The sequence below is a fragment of the Xiphophorus hellerii genome, chromosome 10 (genome assembly GCF_003331165.1).
Source record: "Xiphophorus hellerii strain 12219 chromosome 10, Xiphophorus_hellerii-4.1, whole genome shotgun sequence".
Taxonomy (NCBI): Eukaryota; Metazoa; Chordata; class Actinopteri; order Cyprinodontiformes; family Poeciliidae; genus Xiphophorus; species Xiphophorus hellerii.
This window is the reverse complement of record NC_045681.1, coordinates 9,023,417-9,046,993: the sequence shown is the minus strand read 5'-3', so window position 1 is coordinate 9,046,993 and position 23,577 is coordinate 9,023,417. Positions and strand designations below refer to the sequence as shown.

General features: G+C 38.8%; 2 protein-coding genes across 4 annotated transcripts; one reads left to right on the top strand and one right to left on the bottom strand.

Moving 5' to 3' along the window:
* Window positions 1-303: 303 nt before the first annotated feature.
* coasy (CoA synthase) lies at window positions 304-9,732 on the top strand. Of its 2 annotated transcripts, none has more exons than XM_032574460.1 (10): window positions 304-460; window positions 2,819-3,566; window positions 5,012-5,226; window positions 5,486-5,617; window positions 6,726-6,915; window positions 8,178-8,242; window positions 8,333-8,417; window positions 8,760-8,857; window positions 9,438-9,584; window positions 9,678-9,732. In XM_032574460.1, exons 2-10 carry the CDS (start codon window positions 2,879-2,881, stop codon window positions 9,729-9,731), a joined length of 1,674 nt encoding a protein of 557 aa, XP_032430351.1. In that variant the 5' UTR covers window positions 304-460; window positions 2,819-2,878; the 3' UTR covers window position 9,732. The 2 variants fall into 2 exon arrangements, with proteins under 2 accessions (XP_032430351.1, XP_032430350.1); XM_032574459.1 differs by lacking the exon at window positions 304-460 and adding an exon at window positions 467-635.
* Window positions 9,733-10,569: 837 nt separating this feature from the next.
* LOC116727200 (myosin light chain kinase, smooth muscle-like) lies at window positions 10,570-21,902 on the bottom strand. Of its 2 annotated transcripts, none has more exons than XM_032574456.1 (18): window positions 21,768-21,902; window positions 21,223-21,627; window positions 18,967-19,113; window positions 18,039-18,197; window positions 17,831-17,941; window positions 17,489-17,533; window positions 17,243-17,373; window positions 17,002-17,158; window positions 15,616-15,924; window positions 15,446-15,542; window positions 14,539-14,742; window positions 14,249-14,466; window positions 13,253-13,376; window positions 12,825-12,977; window positions 12,546-12,675; window positions 12,321-12,402; window positions 12,047-12,187; window positions 10,570-11,081 (listed from the first exon to the last, which is right to left on the bottom strand). In XM_032574456.1, exons 2-18 carry the CDS (start codon window positions 21,371-21,373, stop codon window positions 10,876-10,878), a joined length of 2,565 nt encoding a protein of 854 aa, XP_032430347.1. In that variant the 5' UTR covers window positions 21,374-21,627; window positions 21,768-21,902; the 3' UTR covers window positions 10,570-10,875. The 2 variants fall into 2 exon arrangements, with proteins under 2 accessions (XP_032430347.1, XP_032430348.1); XM_032574457.1 differs by having other exon boundaries at window positions 21,223-21,622; window positions 21,768-21,900.
* Between the last annotated feature and the right edge of the window lie 1,675 nt (window positions 21,903-23,577).

The window sequence follows — 23,577 nt, the reverse complement described above, 5'->3', positions numbered from 1 at the left end:
GTCAATAGAGAATACAGAGAGGATGTAAAGGGATAGCGTTTAGATTTTAATGATGTCCGCGGGTTACTTTGTAATAACCATTTCCGTTTTTAATCTAAATTTAAGACTTAAATTCCTCCCAGTCCGCCTCGTCATCATATACCCGCCCCATCAGCCGGCTGACTGTTACAGAATGAGACCCGTGCTCTTGAAACGTCACGTGACTTTTAACAAATCAACTCAGGGACTTGCTCCTTTTCTTATCTCCGGTGAGGAAGCTGGCTAGACTCGATCAGAGGCGGCTTGTGAGGAGTTTATCTACTGAATACGGGGAAATGTTTTCACCGAATAGTGGCAATCTATAAGAAATATTTAACTTGAACGCCGACACTAATGTTTGACAAAACAAATACTCTATGAGGAACAATTTGCAGACTCCACCTACTCGGTGTTCCGGCTGCGTGGAAATGATGCGGACCCCGTAAGTTCAACCAGAAGGTGCCTCCTAGCTGTAAGGAACAGGAGAGGAGTGTGAACTGGCTTAAAGTGTGTTTAAATGAAGGTTGTCCGATGAACAGTCAGCACAGTAAATATGTGTACGGCTGTGCATGTGACGATTAATCCGTTCTTCACGTCTCGTTAGCTTTTTTCACCGGGTAAGTAGCTGCTAAGTTGCATGTGTGTGCAGTTAGCTGTCAGTTACAAACGACAGTTAAAGCTGTGTTTCTGGGCCTTAACATGTGTATGGAGCAAAAATAAACACTGTAAATTATGAATGATGGATAAAGAACACATTTAACTTGCTGCTATTGCTTTACGTTCAGTTTTCTTTGTGCAGTTGTTTACTAAGTATGATTGTTGCTCTAATTGTGGCTAGCTAGTTGTGAGTTGGACTAATATAAGGGACTATTTTATTATTTAGTTTAAAATTGAGACCTCAGTACCACAGCTGTTAACAGATTACATTAAATTCACACTGAAAAAGGTGAGTGCATTTATCGCCGCACAGGTTTGTGTATCGATTGAAAGTATCGATGTTAATTAGCAATTATTGAACGAATTTGTGATTTTGATCTGTTGCCAGAATGACAACTTAAGAGTGTAAAGTGCACCACTCTGTTCACTCCTAAAGTGCATCCAAGCTTGATGTTTGGACATTGCAACCAAGTTAAAATTTGATCTACCACTGTGTTTAAATGTAACCAATTGCAGGGGTGAAATAAATCCTCCTTTAGTTTCTGTCTCCAGAAATGAAGGTCTTTGTCCCTGTGTGCATTTGCAAACTGTAATCTGGCTTTTCATGTTAAATGACACGACACCACCCATCAGTCAATCAATCCTGTCGATTTGTCAGCAACTACTGAGCAATCAGTGCTTGCAATTTGTCCTGAAGTGAAACACTCCTTACCTGGAGGAGCTGAACCTTCTTTACCTCTGACAACATTATTGGAGAGCATCATTACGAATGCGCTGCAGCCATAGAGATTTGGTGAAAAGTAATCTGAAAACAGATGAACGCGGCACCTTCAAGCATCTGGATATTATTCCCAAGGATGAACCAGACTTGAGCAGCTCCACAATTCTCTTCCAAATATATTTTTGGGCTTTAATTCACCGTTTAAATAATTGGTAATCACTCTGTATGTAATCTTCAGTTGTTTTTTTTTTTTACCCCTTCAGGGGGTCGTTTTGTGGGCTCTAGTGTCCCTTATATGATAGTAGGCTGACAGGAAATGGGGAAGGAGAGGGGGGAAGATGTGCGGCAAATGTCGTCGGGTCCTGGAGTCGAACCCGCGACGGCCGTGTCGAGGACTCAAGGCCTCCAAATGTGGGTCGCGCTATCCCCTACACCACCACGGCACGCCCGTAATCTTCAGTTTTTAAAGACATTAATAAATAAATCTCTGACATACTGTTCTTCTACACTCCTAAAACACAAAATATTACCAAGTAATTGTGGTCTAGTGTCTAGTGCAAATATCTTAGTACACTTCAAATAAGACAAAACTAACTCATAAGTAACTTTTCAACAAGATATAGGAACTTGTTTTAAGTCAATAATTCCTTAAAGTCATATTAAAAGCACTAGTTCCACTGGCAGATTATTTCACTCGTAAATTGGGAAAAATGTCTTGAATTAATCTTCTAGTGGAACTACAGTAGTACTTTTTCTGCAATTTTTAGAAATTATTAACTTAAAACAAGTTCCAATATCTTGTTGAACAGATATTTGTACAATAGTTTTATCTGTGTACTAAGATATTTGCACTAGAAACTAGACAAAAATTACTCGGTAAGATTTTTTGTTTTTTGTAGTGTAATTAATGTGGAATTTAGTAAATAGAAATAATTTTTGTGAGTTTGATCTGATTTAACTTCAGACAGTAAGAAAAAGATACTTGTGTCTCTTTATTCAGTGTAGATAAGCTGTTGGTTTCAACTGTATTGTCATGTAACAATATTAGCTTTTGCCTTATTTAAATAATACAAACTAAAGCTATGGTGTCTTAAAGTGTGGACCCGGGGCCCTTTGTGGCTCTTGAAAGGATTTTGTTTGGCCCCTGACCACAAGTCAAGAATGGTAAACATTTTGGCAACCGTTGGAAGCCCTTTTCGTGTTTTGAATCTGTAAATGTAAACAGATTTTGGAAAAAAAAAAAAAGTTGTTGAGCAGAAAAAACAATCACAAACAAATTTTTACATATTTAATTTAATGAATTTTGTGGCCCACCAGGAGTTTAAATTTGCCCGTTGTGGCCCCCAGGGTAAAACGTTTGTACGCCACCGACCTAAAGCACAGTGCTTAACCTATAATTTACCCCGCTTTTGTCTTCCTCAGTGAGCCCACTGTGACTCTCCTCTGAGACTCCTGGGAATCCCTGTGATATCAGACACAACCATGTCCATGTTCAGCACAGGCATCCTGGTGCTGACGTCTCCTCTCCAGACTCTCCCGTTACGCATCGCTCCAGTGCTCAGCTCGGCCGCTCAGCTCGTAGACCGCACGCTGTACGTCCATCTCCATCCCGGGCTAAACCTGACCAGTGGGGCCCAACCTCGACCCGTTTTCATTCCACCCGTAGTCGACCTGTCCACGCTCATCACTCGGCTCTACAACAACGCAGCGGATGTATGCGGCCACCTGGATGTTCGGGTTTTGCTCACTAATATTCGCGCTCAGCCGGCTGCCAGCGGCGGGGCCGCGACTCCAAACTGCCCCTTCCCCACACCGCAGCCTCTGTTTCACTCCCCGGATGTGGTGCTGACGGACTTTGCGCTGCAGGACCCGCATCAGTCCCATCAGGTCCAGCAGTGTCTGGAGAAGTACACCGGTCACTGTTATGTCTGTAGACCCGGTATCTCATCGGTGCTGCTTCATCCGCAACTAGTAAAGCTGCAGGAGAACGAGGAAGCGCCAGAAAGTGGCGAAGAACAAAAGGCCGAACCCATAGAAACCTACAGTGATGTAGTGGTAGGAGGAACGTTCGACCGCCTGCATGGAGCCCACAAGACGCTGCTCAGCATCTCATGTCTCCTGGCCAACAGGAGGTTTGTCATTGGTGTGTGCGACCAAGCAATGCTTAAAAGTGAGTGGTCCTTTTAAGAATTTAACAACATTTATTCATGAAAAGCTCTGATGGTAAAATGATGCAGCGCCTTGCAAAAATATTCATGAATGTTTTGTTTTTTGGGGGAATTTATTTGATAGAGCAACTCAAAGGACTTTAAAAAGTGAGAAACAAAAGATAAATTATACTTGGTTTTTAACGGTTTTTATTAGGGATGCACCGGTATGAAAATCTGATCCGCTATGAAAGTTGCTTTCATGATTAGGGCTGAAATATTAATCAGATTAATTGTGATTAATTGATTATTGAGAAAATAGTCAACTAATTCAGTAATCTGTTAATTGTTATGCAGTCTCAAAAAAGGCAATTTACTAAAAGAAAAAAACATTCAAAGCAGTAATTGAGCAAAAACTGTGCAAAACATTTTGATTTTAAGATTTAAAAACAGCCTTTGTTTGTGATATATTTTACCCAGAATGCTTCAAGTGGCATAGTTTTGGCTTCACCAAAAGTGTTCAATTGAGCAACTTTTGATATCCAAGTATTGATCAGTTAATAAAAAAACAACAGATCAAGTCAAGAAGAAAGGGCTGAGCTTTTCACATGTTGATGTTAGTATTTTATTTAGCTGCAGATATATCTTTCCTAGAAAAGATTAAGTGTACTCTAAAGAAATAAAATATTAGAAAATAAAGTCTTTCTATTCTTGTTCAAAAAGGAATTGAATTATTTATTTATTTGCATCTTTAAATGTATTTCTAATATTGTGTAAAATTAGCTTATGTGGTTAAGTGAAAAATCTGCACAGTGTGTCAGATTTTTAAATCTGATTAATCGTCAGATAAATAAGAGAACTTTTCAGAAGAAGCAGCATCATGTAGATTAAAGAACACAGCAGACCGGTCAGGGAGGAAGTTGTGGAGAAGATTAAATCAGGGTTAGGTTATAAATCAATAATCTTTGTACATCTTAAAGAGGATAAATTCAACCTCTTAAATTGTATGATTATGGAACAACAAATCAGCCAAGAATGGCCTAACTGGTAATAAATATACCATCCCAGTTGTAAAATATGGTGGCAGAAGCGTCATGCTGTGGGAATGTTTTTTTTTTTTACAATTTGGACACTAAAACTGGTCAGAGTGGAAAAGGTGGAGATTATTCTTTCAACAGGGATGGTTCCGGTCAAAGCATGTTTATGTTAGACTGGCCTAGTCAAAATCCAGACTGAAATTTGATGTTCATAGATTATTTCCATCCAGTCTTGACTGAGCAGAAACTATCAGGCCAAAAGGTTTCAGTTTCTACATGTGTTTTTCTATCACACAAAATCCCAATAAAGTACCTTGAAATCTGTGACTGTAACACGGCAAAATAAGGGACATTTCCAGGAGAACGGATACTTCTGCAAGGCGCAACATATGAGGAACGTCTGGCTGACTTCTGCTTCTCTCTGGTTTCAGAAAAAGTTCTGAAGGAGCTGATTGAGCCGTACTCGGTGCGAGTGCAGAGACTCCAGGAGTTTCTGCAGGACACCAAACCGTCCCTGCAGGTTGAGATCGTCCCACTTGAAGACCCCTTCGGCGTGTCCATCGTGGACCCTCAGCTGAAGTGCATCGTGGTCAGCGAGGAAACGAGAAAGGGCGGCGAGGCTGTCAACACGAAACGCGCTGAGAACGTACGACGTTCCATTTCTCTGAGTTCAGTGTTGCCTGATGTACTTTTGAAAGTATTTTGTACGATGTTTATTGTAATATTTTAGGCTGAACAGATGCTGGGAACCTGAAATCAGACACGTTGTCGTGGTAACATCAGTGCAGGCCACTTGTACAGATTTAATCATAGATTCTGCATTCGTCTGACAAACAGCCTGAACTTGGAGATCACCTGGAGGCAGGTTGTAATATTTCTTTTTTTAAAATTTTTACTTTAACTAGGACCTTCCACTTCTTGTCCTTCATGAGATCCAGCTGCTTAAGGACGCTCACCGCAACGAAATTGAGGAGGAGAAGATCAGCTCGTCCAGTCTACGCTCTCGTCTACTTGGCAACCTCCTTGTCCCACCTAAAGTAAGTTCAATTTATTTTGAACTTACAAATCCTAGTCAAACAAATAATATATAATCAGATTTAAAGTTGACTTTCTAAAATCTTTATCATGTTTGTTTATAATTAGCAACTCAGATTAAGAAATTCTAAAAACAAAGTAAACAAAAATAACTGACTTCTTTACCTGTTTATTGTTTCTAACACCAATACATTTTATTTGATGATGTGAAAACATCCATAAGTATCAATAAACTTGAAAGTGCAGTTAAATGCAGTGACTATGTGCAGCTTGGTGGTGAACTGCACCATAATTCAATCCATTAGCTGTTTTAAACATTTTCTTAAGACATTTCGTCTTAGAAAAAAATTTGGTTCACTTCTTGGATATTCTGTAAATCTCTTTTATTTATTCATTTATTTTATTATTTTTAACCATTGCAATTGGCGTTTTTTGTTTTTAGACCATTGAGATCTCAAAATATGAAGGGCCTTATAAATAAAACCTGTTATTATTGTGACTGCAGTGACACGAAGTGACATCCTACACATAAAAAGACTTCAAAAGTTGTAAAAACTCTTTTATCGTCATTACATTGAAATATTGTGATAAAACCTAAACCGTCTGTCTTACCTTAAACCCCACTGTGACAGATTTTATATCATAAGAATTATTTCATTAAATAAGCTCCTTTTCTTTACTTCTTTCTCACAATAAACCCAGTCAGCAAATTTCTTTCTGGTCTGAAAGAGTAAAAAAAAACTGTTTTTTTGTGTTTTCTGCAAAACAAAAAATTACAGCAGGCATATCAGAAAGAGCAGCTGAGTTTTAAATCCTTTGCTGAAAACTCAGACAGTTAATCTTTTAAGCTTGGTTTTATTGTAGCCAGCATAAAGTTTGAGGAAACACAACAGCTTTCAGGATGAAGGTCAGAAACCTGGAGTGATCTAATCTCTTTGTTCGCTGCTGGTCATCCAGACGGTTTCCTCTGTGAGGGCGGGGAGCCTGTCGGACTCGACTTCAGGAGCCCTGACTTGTTTTGTTCTTGCTTCTCCTGAAGCAAGAACAAAGCCTCATTGAAATGTTCTTGTCGTCTCATGTTTTTTTTTGTTTTTGCTTCCTTTGTGTCAGGGTTCGCCCCACCTCCCTCCTACTCCGTATGTGATTGGTCTGACGGGAGGCAGCGGCAGTGGAAAGAGCTCCGTGGCCAAACAGCTGGAGGTTCTTGGCGCGGTTCAGATCGAGTGCGATAAGCTGGGTCATGAGGTGTACCAGCCCGGTGCACAGTGCTATCAGAAAGTGCTCCAAGTTTTTGGATTAGGTAGAGACTAGCTTTACTTTCCAGGGCTTGTTAGAGCTGGCAGGTATCAGTAATGGTGCTTATTAAACATAAATTTTGTAGTGATGATGCTAATTTCCTTTAAAAGTATTTCCTGATACACATGGTAGTTGCAGTACCTTAAAAAGTGGTACTGTTGAATGTTGAATGTTTTCACATTTTGTCACGTTGCAACTACACACATCAGTGTATTTTTAAGTGATATAATGTGACAAGTGAATAATTCTGAACTGGAACAAAAAACACAGGGATTTGCAAAAATGTTCATACCCTTTGTACATTGTTCACATTCAATCCCATTGCAAACAACACAAATTAGTATTTTGTAGTGGCTCTGGTTGATTGTTTTGTATCGTTGTCCTTCTGTGTTTTTTAAATTTATTTAGTCTGACTAGGTGATATGGCTTATAATGAAATCTGATTTTTTTTTTCTCATACCAAATGATTGATTTCTGATTATTATTTTTTTGTCTTTTCTTAGAAAGAAATTACAAATGGCAGAAAATATTTTCACAAACTGGATTTTATTTCTCTTTTGTGACTTGACCTAAATTCTAAATAATTAGAATTAGAAACTTATTTGAAACACGCTTGTCGAATAAGTTGGTAGGCTTTGGGTGGCTTAACATCCCTTTGAATTATGGAAACCTAAGAAGTGCATTGATGTGAAAAAAGTCCAGATCTGACTCAAATTAAATTTTTAAAGACAAAAAAATGTATGTATTGTCCTACCCTTGTTTTTAGTTTTCCTAATAATTTCTGACAAGAATTCCCACAGCATGATGCTGCCACCACCATGTTTCATGTTTATTTGCATATAGTCCAGAAATTTCAGTGGTGGTCCAGCCTGATTACAGTACCTTCTACATGTTTGATGCATGTCCCGCATGACCTTTTAACAATGACTTTCTCTACTTCCACCTGAGCTGTGGATCTCTGCAGCTCCTCCAGAGTTGGAGTGCTCTCATCTGTCTCTCTTTTGCTACAGGTTCTTAATTTCGGTGTGAAATTTGACTGGGATATTTAGATATCTATGCTTAAATCTATGTATATATTTGATAAGCATTCCCCTCTGCAGTTCAGCTGTATGTCAGGAGATTTGCAAATGATTAATAAACTTTCCATTTTTGTTTTGATATTACTTACTTAATTATTTGAGTTTTTAGAAGTAAAGAATTTTCAACTTGGTAGAAATGTTGCTTTCAGAGTTGATTTAATCCTTTTCTCTGTTTCATTTCTTGCAGAAATTCTGAATGAGGATAAAACCATCAACCGGCGAGCTTTAGCATCAAAAGTATTCGGGAACCAGGTATTTCGACACCGGATGCGTCGCATCGCAATTGTCTGCAAAGTGCAATTGTTCTTTTATAACCGACTTAAGGGTGATGTTTGTTTTTAGGCACGGTTAAAATGTCTGACAGACATTGTGTGGCCTGAGATTGCAATTCTGGTCAAGCAAGCAATAAACCAAGCCAGGAAAGAAGGTGTTGTGTTTAATTATTTAAGCTGCTCACAGTTCTTTCAAGTGTTTCTGTCTGAGTGAAACTGGTTTTTGTATTTTTGCTTTCTTGAATCCTTATATTAAAAACCGAATCATTCTTAGGTTCATGCTTTTGCTGTGATCTTCTGCTAGAATCGGTTTGACAGAAACTTTGTAACAAAAATGTGAGAAGCTGGAACAAAAAAAATGCTGAAGTTAATGTATAGAGTTAATGTAAATGTTTGATTCCAACAGCAAACTTTAATTGCATGTTGTACACACTATCACATTTTCAGCCACAGTATGATCTTGTTGCTAAAATTATTTCTTCTTTGTTGGTTTTTAGGTAGGGAGGTTTGTGTGGTGGATGCAGCTGTTCTTCTGGAGGCCGGCTGGACAGACTTGGTCCACGAGGTTTGGGTCATCATCATTCCTGAGGAGGAGGTAATGATTTCTTACCAGCATCCTCATTGACACAAATAGAAGCAGCACTTATACAGACTTTAATAGTTGAAATACAGTTTCACGTACAGTTCTTCTCAAAATTGTACAACTCAGAATCTGTGACAAAACTTAGGATTTCTGATCAGAAGCTCTACATCCAACGGACTGAGATTGAGCCCATTTGAAAAGATAAATTGGCAAACATTTAGAATCTGGATGAACAAAGCTTTAGCTAAAAGTTTGTCTTCAGAGATTTATAGATTTGTAGAAGAAGTTGAAACTTTGTATTTTACTATGAAATACATTGAAGTCTGTGGTTGTCATGTGACAAAATGTGAAAAATTTCAAGAGGCATAAATACTTTTTCAAGGGTGTGTTTTTCAAGAACCAAACGCCATTAAACATTTTGTTTGTACATTTCATGCATTAAGGTTTAATATGTGGTAACCTTGGTGACCTTTTTTTGTGTGTTTTTTACACAATGTCACTAGAGTGCACCAGAGTTTCTAAACTTATCTTTGCTATGAAACAACTGACGCTTTTGTTTGTTTTTTTTGGGTTTTTTTGCGATTCTTTCCAGGCTGTGACAAGAATAATCGAACGGGACGGGGTCAGCAAAGAAGATGCCCTGCGCAGGCTGCAGAGTCAGTGGCCAAGCAGCAAACAAGTCAAGCAAGCTAACGTAGTGCTGAGCACTCTGTGGGAGTCAGAGGTCACCCGGAAACAGGTCAGACACTCATCATCACGTCAGTAATTTCATGAAGCAGTTGCAGATCATTTAAATGGACTTTTCTTTCTTTCTTTCTTTTTTAAATAAAAGGTACTAAAAGCTTGGAATCTCCTTCAGAAGAGAATCCTGAAGACAGAGGGATGATAAAAAAAATATCTCTGGATTACATCAGCTTTGACTTGTGGAGAGAAAACGCAGAAGGAAGTGTGTGTGTGTTTGTGCGCCAGTGACCAATCCACTGGAGGAAACACTGCCTTAAACAAAACGTGAGGACAGTCATCATGCATCTCTAGCTAACCAAGCAGGCTCCCTCACTTTATTCAAGAACTCAGTGCCTGGGCCTCTGCAGAGGTTTTTAAAAGTGTCATTTTATGTCCAAGATGCAATTTAAGGATGAATGTGAGAAGGTCAACTTGGAAGCGAAGATAATTTTGATTTTAAATGAATAACCAGTGAGTTGTCTTTAAATGATCAGTGAACATTACATATTTCAACATGTGTTCTTGGCTGTATCTCATGTTAATACTATAAATTACTAAGGTATTATAGTTCAGAAATATGTGGATGCTAATTTGTAAATAAATCCTTATTTCATAAATAGGCATTACTTAAAGTCTCTGAACTTTGTAATTAGTTTCCAGAAAGGAGAATTTGATTAAAAAAAAGTTTGGGGCAGATTCTCCGAGATCCAATCTGTTGATCAGCACATCTGTTTGGTCTGAAGTGACAGAAAAATTGTTTATATTTTAACAAGTCAATGTTTAATAAATTGAGGTTTATAAAAAAAAAGTATAAAAATCTTGTAATTTGGGCATTCTTGGTGTTGAATCTCAATTTTGCTTTTACTGTATGTTATTTTACTGCATCATACAACATAACACTAAAATAAATTTTCTATTAGGTAACATTTTCTCATTCATTTGAGCAAACTTGTTACAGAACTTTACATTTTTGTGTTGTACACATTTAATGAACCAGGTTGTGTTGTTTAAGAGTCTTTATTTTGGTGCTTTTATAAAACTTTTATGTAAACAATATTGTAATATACAAATGCATCTGTAATGCCATTTATAAAATTCAGGTCAGGTCTTACATTGTGCTTAAGAAAAAAGATGAATTTCAACCATAGCTGAGGAACACCAAGTGTGAAACTCTAGCAGTGAGTGTAAAAATCTTACTTTCCTTTTAACAGAATGGCACCGCTGTCATGCAACACATTTGTGTCTTCTAAAAATAAAACAAGTGTCCATGTAGCAGCCTAAACAAAGATCTACTAACGCGCAGTCTCTCACAGTTCGACCTTCAGCTTTGCGGAGCACATTGCCTCCCCGAGCTTGTTTTGGGCTCTGCACATGTAAGTCCCGCAGTCGGAGAGCACCAGATCAGCCACAACCAAAGAGCAGAGGCCGTCATCATCCTGCTGCATCCTCACTCTGCTCGAGTCGCTCACCGGCTCCTCGTTGTGAAGCCACTTCACCTCAGGTTGTGGGTAACCTGTGATTTGGGGGAGAAAAAAAAAAAAAAACAATTGAAAAAGAAACTTTGTTTCTCTATTTTATGCATCAGGGCAAATATTTATTAGTTTCTTAATTGATTTCATACTGAAATTGAAAACAACCCATTTTTATTTCCTCTTAAAAGTGTTTATGTCATTATATACCTGGGTTTCAGTCACAGTTGTTGCTGCTCATTAAAACCCTGTTTTGCCCCTATAAGATACATCACTGACGACTTTTAAAGTTCCTGTATAATTGAACTACTTACGCAGAAGACAATCTGTATTACAACACACGATTGTGTGTTCAAATGGAGTCTTAAGGGTAAACAAAACTATAGGGTTTTGTGTTAATAAAATTCAGATGTGCTAAGAATTTTCTTTTTGAGGTTTTGTTTTAGGAAGGTTGAAGCCCGCTTGTGTTCTGGTCCTGCTTTGACTTTCCATTAACACCACTCTCCTGTCAGAATCTGAACCAGTTTCAAAAACTGGTTCAGATCTCAAATAAACTGAGATTTAGAGAATCTCTTCAAAAAAAAAAAAATACTGATCCAAATTAAATTAGCAGTTCTGTCTGAATGCTAACTTTGACATCCACATTTAGCATTAAAACACAAACCAAGGTGTCACTCTACAGCTCTTAAGTACTTTACAGCTTTAGCTGCCCAAGTTTTTTTAAAATCCGTTTTGGATCTGTGACTTTTTTTCTTAAGATTTGAGCAGTTTTAAAAAGAAAGAAGTCAGCTTTTGTTTTGTTCCTACTTTTACAGCATCAAATCCACCCTGAGTTTTTCCATAGTTTGGTTGTTTGGAGACCTAAATCTCATTTCATGCAGTCCCACTTAAAAAGAATGCCGTCCAACAGACGATTCATACTATAGCAACCAAGTATCTCATTCTCTGTCGTTTTGCTCCTTGAGAACCTATTTTGGATCTATAAAGAGCATCAGTGCTCTGTCAGTACCGTCAACCAGGCATGTCAGCTGAGCGGTCTCTCCCTTGTGAAGGGTGACGTCCTTCAGGGCCTGCTGGAAGTGCGGCTCAGTCTGCAGCTGCTTGTCCAGCGACTGGATGGCCTCCTCTGCCTCAGGGCTCCACACTGGCTCTGAATGGATGACAAAACAGAAACAAGGCCACGGTGATCAGAGGAGTGTAAACTTGAAGTGACAGTCCCCAACTGTGAGTCATTTGGCGTTTGTGAGGAGATCTGGGACGAAAGAAGGCATTGTGTCCGTTACCCTCTGAGAAGCTGCCAGGAGAATCCAGCTTGCTGGTGAGGTTAGCCATCCGGTTCAAGGCCAAAACAGCTTGGCCAGTTTTCTGTAGGGTGAAAGGAGAAATAGTGACTCATGACCAACACTACTCGCAGCCAGGCTTTGAGTTTGTTTTTGTAGACTTAAATTAAAAATTCCTCAGAGGAGACATCTTTAGAAAATGCGTCGTCTGTCCTATTCTGGGTCTACCTTCCACTTGCGTCTGGCAAGGAAGCGCTTCATCTTCTCTTTATTCAGAGACTTGGTGGGTCTGCGGGTCAGAGGGGTGAAAGAAGCCATCCAGGAGTGGGCAAGGGCCTCTCTGCACGACAGCCTAGATCTTTTATCAAAAATAGGCAGATGCTGAGCAGTAGCAATTGTCAGATCTTTACCTTCATTCTTTAATCAAGCACAAAATACTCCTTTTAGCCGTTTTGTTATCCGTATTAGCTGAACATGTGATCATTAGAAAACATAAGGCAGACCAACCTTTGGTCTTTCTTCAACAGGGAGCTGATAAAGTCCTTTGCCTCATCAGAAATGTCTTCAAAACTTTCCGGGTCAAACTCAAAGCTAGCTGCTGTCACCAGAGCGAAAGTCTCAGCGTCGTTGTTTCCCTGGAAGGGAGATTCCCCACTGAGCCTGGATCACAGACAGTGAAAAACAGGTTCAGACAAGCTCGCCTTGCAGGGTAGCTATTTTCTCGTGTGGCCAACATTTCTACTTAGAGGAAAGCAAGTAGTTTAAAACTGATAACACAAGATAATGTCCTCTCTCAGTAGTATCTGCTCCTGTTAAGAGAGAACCAACAGATGGTGCCAAATCTGCATCTATTCAGACACTTTGAGCCACAATGTTTTGAAGAAGACATAGTGCTGCATTCAGATTCAAATGAGTACCCCCAAAGTTCAGCTTACAAGATGAAGCAGATGACTCCGATGCTCCACATGTCGGTCTCCAATCCGACAGGCTCGTAGTTGATCACCTCGGGAGCGACGAACTCTGGAGTGCCGTGCATCACCATCAGAGGTTTACCCTTCTCTACAGGATGAGACGAGTCCAAAACAAAAATTAGCACTTACAAAGAGCCAGTCCTAATGTTAGGGGCGACTAACATTCACCGCTTTGCAACAGTATTCATTCTCCCTAAACTCAGGAGGAAGTATTTATCGACATGACAAATCATGAGAAATATTTCGTCAAGAAGGTGGTGTGGTCAGAAGAGATCAAAATGTGGCAGAATTTAAGACACGCTTGTTTATAAAGCACATTTTAAAACAAAATCTGCTTAATGCTGAGGGATGCTTTTCTTTAGCAGTGACTGAGAAGCTGAGTTGAAGGAAAAAAAAATTAATCGGGCTAAATAAGAGTCACTTCTGGAAGAAAAACAAGATGCTGCCAAAGATCCAGCAGGTCAATGACCTTAATCATATGTAGATGATTTAGATCAAAGTATGTTCATCTGGTGGAATGTCCCTTCTGATAGATGATTTAAACATGTTTAAAGATGATTTAAACATCAATTTTTACGTTTTAGATGTTTGACAGAAAAATTTAAGATTTGATCCAAAAATGAATTTTAAACAAGAGTCTCTAATTGTATCTACAGAGAACAAGGTGCTTTTGTTCCATTTTCCAGAAATTGTTTTACTTGTCATCTATAAAAAGACTTGTTGCAACATAACTGCTGTTGTAGAAATCTAGGCATTTGAGACGCCCTGATGTTATCTTTGGCATGCAGTCATGGCTGTTCTCTTTCGAAGTTGCACAAATATAGGATACAAATAAATTGACAGTGTTTAATATGTTAAAAATGATATTTTATGTGTGATATATAAAGCTGACATTCATCTGAAAAAAAGCTATTAAAAATGTATTTATTAGATCATCTTCACTGTGTTGCTCACATTTACCTAGTTCCCTGGCCAAACCAAAGTCAATTATCTTGATCTGCGTGCCGGATGTGTCCACGCAGACGATGTTCTCTGGTTTGAGGTCCAGGTGGATGATGTTCTGCTTGTGCACGTACTGCATGCCCTCCAGGATCTGCTGCACGTAGCGAGCGCTGGTGAGTTCTGTGTGCTCAAAGTTTTCGTCCACGATGCGCTCAAAGAGTTCCCCGCCGGCGACGCTGGGAAGACAAAAACAACTCAGGGACCTGGTGGTGTGAATGTGAAGCAGTCACCAGATAAAGATTACTTACTACTCCATGACCATGGCCAACTCTGGACGAGTTTCATACGCAGCCTGACACTGGACTATCTTTGGGTGGTGAAGCTTGTTCATTAGTTGAATCTCTTTGCGAGCTTCGGACTTGTCCTTGGAGGTCCGGGCACGGTAGAACTTGGCTGCGAACTCTTTGCCAGTCTCTTTGTCGGTCACTCGGTACACCTGTCCAAACTTCCCACTAGAATAATAAAAAGTGAGATTGTAATAGAAAATTTCGTTTTCAGCCTCATTTCATTTTTCATGGAAGTGATGATACTTTTTACCATTTATTTACTGCTGGGTTTTTGTATTTTTGCAAGATGTGTTTTTCCATTAAAGAAGTTTCCAGATAATGTTTATATTTTTCCGCAGCTGTGGCAGAACAAGAGACCTGAAGACACCTTGGGTAAAACGCTTAACCTGGCAATTGTCTTAAAGGACTGACATGTGTGGAATGTAGTTTGTTCTCTTGTTTGATCCTGCACTCATGAGTAACTGGCAAAGAATTAGAAGTTTCTTCCTGAAACTCTTATCGGCTCTCTTCCCTGTCATAATACCGTCCCCTCCAGGAGGTGAGGGATAGTTCATGAGGTGAGGGTAAGGATTGTCTTGTGGTCCATCGGGCAGTAGAGTTAAGATCAGACTTTGGGTGGGTCTTTTCCTTGCTCTGACTATATAACGATGCGATTGCGTTCAGGACTCTTCTCCTGACTGTGTTTAGCGAGACGGGTCTTTGTACGCTTTTGCATAAAGAAACTTAAAGACAAAGATTTATATTTCTCTTATTATTGAAACGGATTCTCATTTTTTGATAAATGAAATTTCCATAACAAGATCAAGCAGCGTTATGAATTACCTTCATACATAAATTAATGTTAAAGAGAAAGAAAACGCATACTTACACCCCGAGTTTCTCGTGCACATTGTAGTGATCCTTGACCTTGTGTTTGGTGTCAATAGTCACTGTCACATAGGAGCCAGGCTCCTCTTTGATTTCCTCTTTAAGCAAAAACAAAGAGTTATCAATCTGAACAGATACTTCTTCTATCAACAATACCGGCACATCACTCACTTGAGGTTGCCATCTTGATGTACAGAGACTCTTGGCTCGGGTCGCTGGTACCTGCAAAGTTCCAGGCTCTAACCCTGAACTTGTACCGTCCCAGAGGCGCCAAACCTGAGCAAATGTGGCTCGAGGTGTTCTTACACCTACTTATTTCAGTCCAGCTTCCAGGCTCTTTGGGACCGTCTTGAAGGGCCTCTACGATGTAACCCAATACAGCTGTACCTCCGTCGTAGCAGGGGCCCGTCCAGGACAGAACCAAGGATTGGGTCGAGATCCTGGAAGCAACAGGCTGGGATGATGGGGGAGTGGGTCGGTCTGAAAAGCAAAGAGGATTTTTCTAAATGTAGTAAATATACATCACATTATTGGGGTGGCAGCAAATGAACATTTACATCTCAAAGTTAAACTGTTGAGCATAAATGGGTGGAAAAAAGGATTTGAGTGAATCTGACAAAAGCAATAATGGGATGGTGGGTTGTCAGGGTCAGAGTACCTCCAAAAATTCATGTCTATTATGCAAAATGTATTTTTGTATAATCTGTAATCCAATAAGTCTTTAGTTCAACAAAACACTGAAACAAATCCATAATCTGTATTTGTTAGTATCCATCAGAAGTGGTCAAAAGGAGGAAAAGTAGGGAACTGGTATCACAAATGTTCACCCATGTGGTCCAATCCAACAGATGAGTTACTCCAGCTCAAACTGCAGAAGTTGACACTGGTTCTGGTAGAAAAGTGTTGGAACCCTGAGTACATTGCTGTTTGTTGCTCATGGGGCTTGGTAGCTAGAGATCAATCACGGTGGATATGCTAACCAGTCTGGAAGTGCCTCAATGGGCAAGCACCAGAACTTGACCAACAGAAGAAAGAGGTCTAGTTTATTAAATGTTTTCTTTTACATCACTTGAATTTCCCAGTGATACGGCTAACCTGGCAGCACATGATACCCATGGTACATGGTACGGTTCCATGGGTATCAAACAAGCCATCATATGCAATATGATGCTGTGGGTTTTGCCATCGATAGGGATGTTACTTTGACACACATGCAGATTGTGGATATCTTTTCAAATAAACCATATTTTTTGATGGCTGGAACCACTTTCTGCAGATGGCTTAGAGCCAACCAAATATCCCAGATCTCCCCCCAATACTTATCCTTAAACGCACCCCCTCTCCAATTACAGAACGATTTCCTGCCAACATCTATACCAGATATCACAGCACACCTTCACTGGAGTCAGGTCAGGCTGTTTGGTTAGCAAAAGTGGGGACAGGGGCCTATTTTATTTTTTCCATCAACCTTTTTTTGAATTCTCTGCATCTCTACAGTAAAAATATTCATCAGATGTTTGTATTTAATCATCTAAAACATTAGATGTCCAATCCCACCTATGACACTGAGCGACACCGTGTGCTGAGCGGAGCCGTGTCTGTTTCGTACAATCACAGTGTACAAGCCCGTGTCTTCCGGAGCGGCCTCAGAAACCTCCAAACTGCTTTGGGTCTTCTCGTTCTTCACGGTCACCCTAGGACCTCCTGACACCACCTGAAGAAGGAAAAGGTTGATTTTAGAGTCTGAAAGCGCAGATTTGGGTTCACCACAAATTAACTGAGACTATAGTAGTTTTACTTTGGCTCTGTTGTAAATCCAGCAGCAGGCCACAGGAAGAGAGCTGCTCTTGAACACACAGCGTAGCCGAGCCTTCTGACCCACACAAACCTCCACCTTTTCTGGTGGGTCTAGAAACTTCACTGGAGGACCTGAATTCAACAAAAAAATCAGCTTAGAAAATACCCAACATTTCAGCAGGATTTGGAATCAAATAATGAAAACTCTGACTGAACTCAGCTGCTTACTTATAAATGTCACACTTACCTTTGCTCAGGGGAGCTTTTGTTTGAAGTCTGCAGTTTCTGATAACTGTGGGGAATAAAGAGGTAGGTGGACCTACAGGTTGGACTCATGATAGGTGAATTTAAAGAGAAACCAACCAATCATGGAGGAGCAGTCATGATTGGTTGCAGGAGCAAACAAAGCATTGAATCAATCAGCCAGAATTAGATTTCTCCTGACCAGATGGGTAGATTTTGTCTCCACGTGTGAGTACTGCTTATTAAGATTTATTTCATATAAGAAGATAAAACAAAATAAAAGGACATGTTTTCATGTTCTTAAAAGAATTAGATTTTAAATAATAAAAACAAGCTAATAATCTACCTTGATCTCTTTCTTTGTGTTGCCTTTCCCCTTCAGTGGTTTCACAAGACGATGAGACATCGTTGTGCGGCTCATGGTTGCTTGATGTGGGGATTTCCTTTGTTCCGGCCTCTTTTGTAAAACACAGCGACATGGTTTTTGTGTAAATAATTCTCCTTAATAGGCTTGTACTGATTGATACTGGTTCTACTGGTCCTGGTGTTTTTACCTTGACCGGTAATATGTAACAGAGCGCTGCTGGTTGTCTTCCCGCCACTGTTTTCAGCCACGCAGGTAAACTCACCAGCATGTCCGGTTGAACACTGAGTCAGGGTCAGACTGGCAACACTATTTTCAAAGGAAGTTCTACCTGCAGTTACACTAACACCTAAGTAAAAAGAAGTATATGTCTAATAAGTTAAATTTAAACATTGAAAAAATGCAGAAAAATTCCATCTTTACTTTAATCACATTTACCAACAGGAAAATATTCCAATTGTTGTTCAACATGCTAGTACCAGCAAAAAGCACTTCAGTGTTTTTCTCAAACAAACAGAGAGAGAGGGAGAGAGATCTTTGACCATCTCTCCAGAATGTCTTGCTATCTTTTTTCAGAGGCTTTCTGCAAGATTTAGCTTTGGAGGCAGAAAAGACCACAGAGGATGGTTGATTTTGTGTCTGGTGAATCAATTCTGTGCAGATTTGGCCATATGTTTTGGATTATTAGCCTTCTGACAGGCCGAATGATGATCCATTTTCAGATTTTTCAGAAGCCACAAGGTACTTTCTTTAACACTTCAGAAAGAGTTTATAAAGCGACATGCTAACAAGTTATACTTGCACCACAAGAAAACAGGAAGTCATGGATTACTCATACAAAGTTGCTAAAGATAATGATCAACTTAAAATTGTTAAAGAATATATTTCAAAAAAGGCTTTAGTTAAACTAATTTTAAAGGTGCTGATGAGTTTAACATCACTTATCACTCAACATATGTAGAATACACAGCTTATACTCAAATTGAAGGTTTTATTTTTCAAATGTTTTTAATGCTTAGAGCACTAAAATATAATTGTACTGAAAGTTTTTACAAATTTTTCAGGGATGCCAATAATTTTGGAGGATGTGTATCATTTTGAAACATTGCATCACTCACCATTGTGCAGCCAGGAAACATTCAACGGCTGAGTTCCTGTGATAACACCTTGAAACTTAACGCTTCCTCCGACACAGACCGAGCAATCCCTGATCGATTCCTTAAACTTTGGTGCTTCCAAACTCTGAGTTGTTCCTTGTTTGACACCTTCGAAGAAAAGTAGATACTTCAGCATGTTCAGTCATGTTTTACGTTTTGTTTTTCACTGAACAACCAGGAGGAACCAGCTCATCTGAGTCCTAATGTGTCAGTTTTTTAAGATCTCTACATCTAGCAAAGTAGATCCCTAAAGATATTACACCTCCATAACAAATGATCAAAATGTTTGGAATGTTGCAAAGGTTATTTATAAATCTGAAACTAACCTAACTATTCAATTGGATTAGTTATCTCTGACATTACAGTGGTGGTCTTTAAAGTGTGGGAGTTTTTCAAGGTGTTTGCAAGCTTTTCCATGAAAAGCACAGATGTACAGATTAACTGAAGTTGGAATATGGAACAGGGTGGGCAATGGGTGGTCACTGGTGGATAAAGGAAGAATTTCAGTCTGTTAAAGCTTGTGTACATTTAGTGGAGAATGCGGATGGGGGATGTCGCATGTTAAACTAAAACCATGTTGGAATTTAGCTGAAAACAGACCTTGCTGCTTCTCTTCTTTTCCTGAAAATCCTCAACATACCTGCTTTTACTTTAGGCTTAAAGCACCGACAGGAAGTTTAGTGGGTTGGAGAAATGAAGAGTCACAAATTCCTTTTCACATGTGGCACTGATTAAGCTGATTTTTTAAAAGTGGTAATGATTTGTCAAATACAAATACAATTTTAACAAAAAATTGTAAAAAAATGTTTGGAAGCATATCAGAAAAGATTTGGGCCTGCAAAATGTCGGGTTGTGAACGTGTTTTGTCACCAGGCTGCATCAAATCTAGGAAGACTCTGTAAATGTTTAGGAACAGAGACGACCAAATGTTTACTCTTGAGTAATAGGTCTGGACTCCAGGCGTCTCTTTTTAGTCCCAAACTCTTGGCGTTTTAATAGATGCAGGCTGTCATTTTGTTCTATCGTAATAAGCAGAGCAGAGTTTAAGTAGCTCACAGATGTGCAAGTTATGCAATGTGAAAAAAATGTGCAAGAGAACCCTTATGGATTGTAAACTAAAATTTAATAATTTGAATGATACTCACTCTTCCTTAAATTAACTCAGGAATGAAGCAGATTTACAACATTTGGTCTAAGATACTTTTCAAAAGTATTGAGAAACTTTAAATTTGGTCACATTTATCACACCATAATCACAAACTTGAGTGTATTTCATGGTGCAACAAACACATCTGCAGAGTATCCCATAAGCACAAAGTGGAAAGAAAATGATGCATCATTTACTAAAATCTTCAGCTAACAAAAATCTGAAATGTGTGGCATGCTTTTATGTTTAGCCACCAAGAGTGAAAACATTGTAGAGCCAACTTTTGCAGCAGCTACAGCCTCAGGTTTTTGGGGGTATGTCTCTACCAGTTTTACCAATCTAGAAACTTCTTCAGATTGAATGAAGAACATCTGTGAGCATCAATGTTCTTACTAAAGATTCAATTGGATTTAGGTCTGGACTTTGACTGGGCCATTCTAATATATGACTGCTTCGATCTAAGCCATTCCACTGTAGCGCTACCTGCATAGTTGAAGGTGCTTGTTCTGCTAGAAGTTAAATAACACATATTTGACTTTTTTTTTTGATAATAGGGAAGACCGGAAAGGAAATGAAGCTGAATACAAATAACATTTTCAGATTATATTTGTAACAAATATCCAAAACTTTCACTTTTACTTCACAATTATGCGCAAATTTCTGTTGGTCTTCCTTCCGAATCTTTCAAGATTTGACTTTAATTTGGAAAATGTTATAATTAAAATCCTTAAAACATCTAAACAGTTAAAACACAGTGGAATTTTTTTTTCTCCCATGCACCCCAAGTTTTGAAAACATAAGTGGCATCCTAAATTTAAAATAAGCTACTATATTTTTTTTGTATAAAACAATAAAAAATTTGCAGCTTTTCTTTGTATAGAGTCAAAAGTATTTGTCCATTCTTGTTTTTGGTTTGTTCAGTCATTGAATAGGTAGATGTCAAAACAGATAAATGTTTTAGTTTGAATGTCTTTTGGTCCACAGATGATAATAAAATTGTCTCCTTACAAGCTGCTAGAAAAAAGCTTTGAAAACTGAACATTTTTTTTTACAGTTTACTGAGATTTTACCTGTTGCAGATGAACATCTGAGCTTGTTGTTTCCTGTTATTGTCCTGTATGTGGTGTCCAGTCCATTCTGTTTCTGCTTCCCTCTCTGAGGCTTGAGGGCCAGCCGGAAGGTGGACACATACGTCTTCGGGTTCTTGTCGTCCTTGTCCATCTTTCAGTTAGAACAAGAAGTCACCAGCTGTTGCTCATCTGTAAGTCCTGCTCTGTGGGTTTTGGTTTGATTTCCTCACTTTGAAAGCCCAAAGTGAAAGTTAGGTGCAACTTCACAGCTCTGTCCGTATTCACACATCTTCAGAGAGAGCCTCTGTTTTCCCTCTGCCCCAGTATGCATGTGCAGGAAACAGGCAGATTTATCGGGAAGGCCAATCAAAAACACAGATGTCCAGCCCCCGTTGGCCCTCTGTACTGCAAAAAGGGACGGGAAGAGTCAGAGAAGGAAGTGAGTGGGTGAGGGAAAGCATTCAACCTGAAGACAAACTGATAGCAACAAGATGGGGAAAGAATAAGGAAGCAGTAAAAAAAAAGAGAGTTAAGAGCAAACTTACCTCTAAAAAGGTCCCCTCACTCAAATCCAATCTCAGCTGTCAGCTTGTCTCTGGCATTGTACTCTCTGTCCTCCCTTCTCCCTGTATACACTCAACAAAGCGTTGCGTGAGCTGTTGTAACAGAGTCACAGTGAGGAAACAAGAAGAGCCAGTAGAGCAACTATCTCAAAGCTTTCACTTTGCTGTGTAGTGAGAAAATATCTACCAAAATCTCTGAAATCTCTTTTAGTCTGATCGCAGGAATAAAAGTGGAGAGCAGGGATGTTGTGACCTCAGAGGTTTGCAATGGGCCTTTTTTGCAAATTACATTCAAATAGATACTTTCAAGGTGTGTCTTAAGTTATGTTGTGAACATGTGTTTGCCACAGGCTACTTTACCTAGTCTCAGTATTCAAATGGTGTTTATAGTACCTGGAAGACGTTTTCCTGCCCCTTCAACTTTTTTACATTTTGTCACATTACAACCACAAACTTCAATGTATATTGTTGGAATTTTATTTTTTTTATGACTAACTCACACAACGTGGACCTCATCATTTCTTTTCTGCAAATAAAAATCTGAAAAGTGTGGTGTGCATTTGTGTTAACCCCCCTTTACTCGGTAATTTCAGTAGAAATCCAGCTGTCCTGTGAAGGTGGCTGTGATTTGCTGGGGGAAATTGTATAACAATAAATTAGGGGAGCAGCTGAGAAGCCCATGGTATCTCTGGAGGAGCCGCAGATATCCACAGCTCAGGTGGGAAATTCTATTCTATTCTCAGACAACTAAGCAGTGCACTCCAAAAATGTTACAAATCTTTTCCACAGCAAAGATGTGCAAAAAAACTAAGACTCCAACTGCTCCTTTTCCACTGTTAAACACGGTGGTAGTATTATGATGCTGTGGGGTTGCTTTTCTTCAGCAGGGACATTGCAGTTGGTTTTAATTGATGAAAAAAATGGATGAATGGTTTGAAACTTAGAAAGAAGTTTATCTTCCATCTGCATAGAGGTTATGAATATTCAGCCAGAGTTGTATTTTAACAGTTTATTATTAAAATAATAATAATAATAATAATACACAAGAGAAAAGCATCACTTTAGCTCCAAATATTTAGTAACATTTAATTGAAGTTTGTGTTTGCTACAAAAAACAAACATATGCAATAAGTATGAATATTTTTTTCAGGATACATTAGCCTTTGTGTTGTTTTAAAAAGCATAAATAGGAGTGACATATTTTACTTTCACTTCATTTATTGGAAGGTGCAACTTAATCTGACTGTAAAAATACTGTAAAGTTTTTCGCATTTACCTTTATTTAGCTGCTGTGTTCCAAAACAACTCTTGTTTATTTATTTCAAACAGACAAAAGCAAGAAAGAAAAAAATTAAAACAAATTATTATGCCCAATTGACATGCAATGTTAAGTTATCTGTTTGAAAAGGAGCAGGTAAAAGATACAAGATCTTATTTCTTGCTCCTCTCATCAACTTATGAACATTTAAATCTCCAAACACCGAATAAACTTAAATTATTTCCACATTACATAACACTTAAGTCTCACATTCTCATCTTTAAATATACAATTAAATAGCTGAAGAAAAAAACAGCTGGATCACAAGAGGCCATTATGTAACCCATCTGGGAGCCATTTTTCAACCCACATGAGCCCCATATGTTAATGTTCACAGTGTTAAGACTAAACAAAAAATATACTCCAAATGTTTTTAATAAGTAATTGATTGATTCAATTTAACATGACATACAAATCCAGACAATTTCTATTTGCTGGTGATTAGCTACAAAAAATACTGTAGCAAATATTGAG

What these genes read in the sequence shown, in the direction of transcription:
- coasy (XM_032574460.1), top strand. Translation starts at nt 2,879, where the DNA reads ATGTCCATGTTCAGCACAGGCATCCTGGTGCTGACGTCTCCTCTCCAG. An exon ending in AAACCAAGCCAGGAAAGAAG is followed by an intron (nt 8,418 to 8,759) that starts GTGTTGTGTTTA and finishes GTTGGTTTTTAG; the next exon opens with GTAGGGAGGTTTGTGTGGTG. An exon ending in CAGAGGTCACCCGGAAACAG is followed by an intron (nt 9,585 to 9,677) that starts GTCAGACACTCA and finishes TTTAAATAAAAG; the next exon opens with GTACTAAAAGCTTGGAATCT.
- LOC116727200 (XM_032574456.1), bottom strand. Translation starts at nt 21,373, where the DNA reads ATGGACAAGGACGACAAGAACCCGAAGACGTATGTGTCCACCTTCCGG. An exon ending in CAGATGTTCATCTGCAACAG is followed by an intron (nt 19,114 to 21,222) that starts GTAAAATCTCAG and finishes TTTTCTTCGAAG; the next exon opens with GTGTCAAACAAGGAACAACT. An exon ending in CTGTTGAAGAAAGACCAAAG is followed by an intron (nt 12,676 to 12,824) that starts GTTGGTCTGCCT and finishes TTTTGATAAAAG; the next exon opens with ATCTAGGCTGTCGTGCAGAG.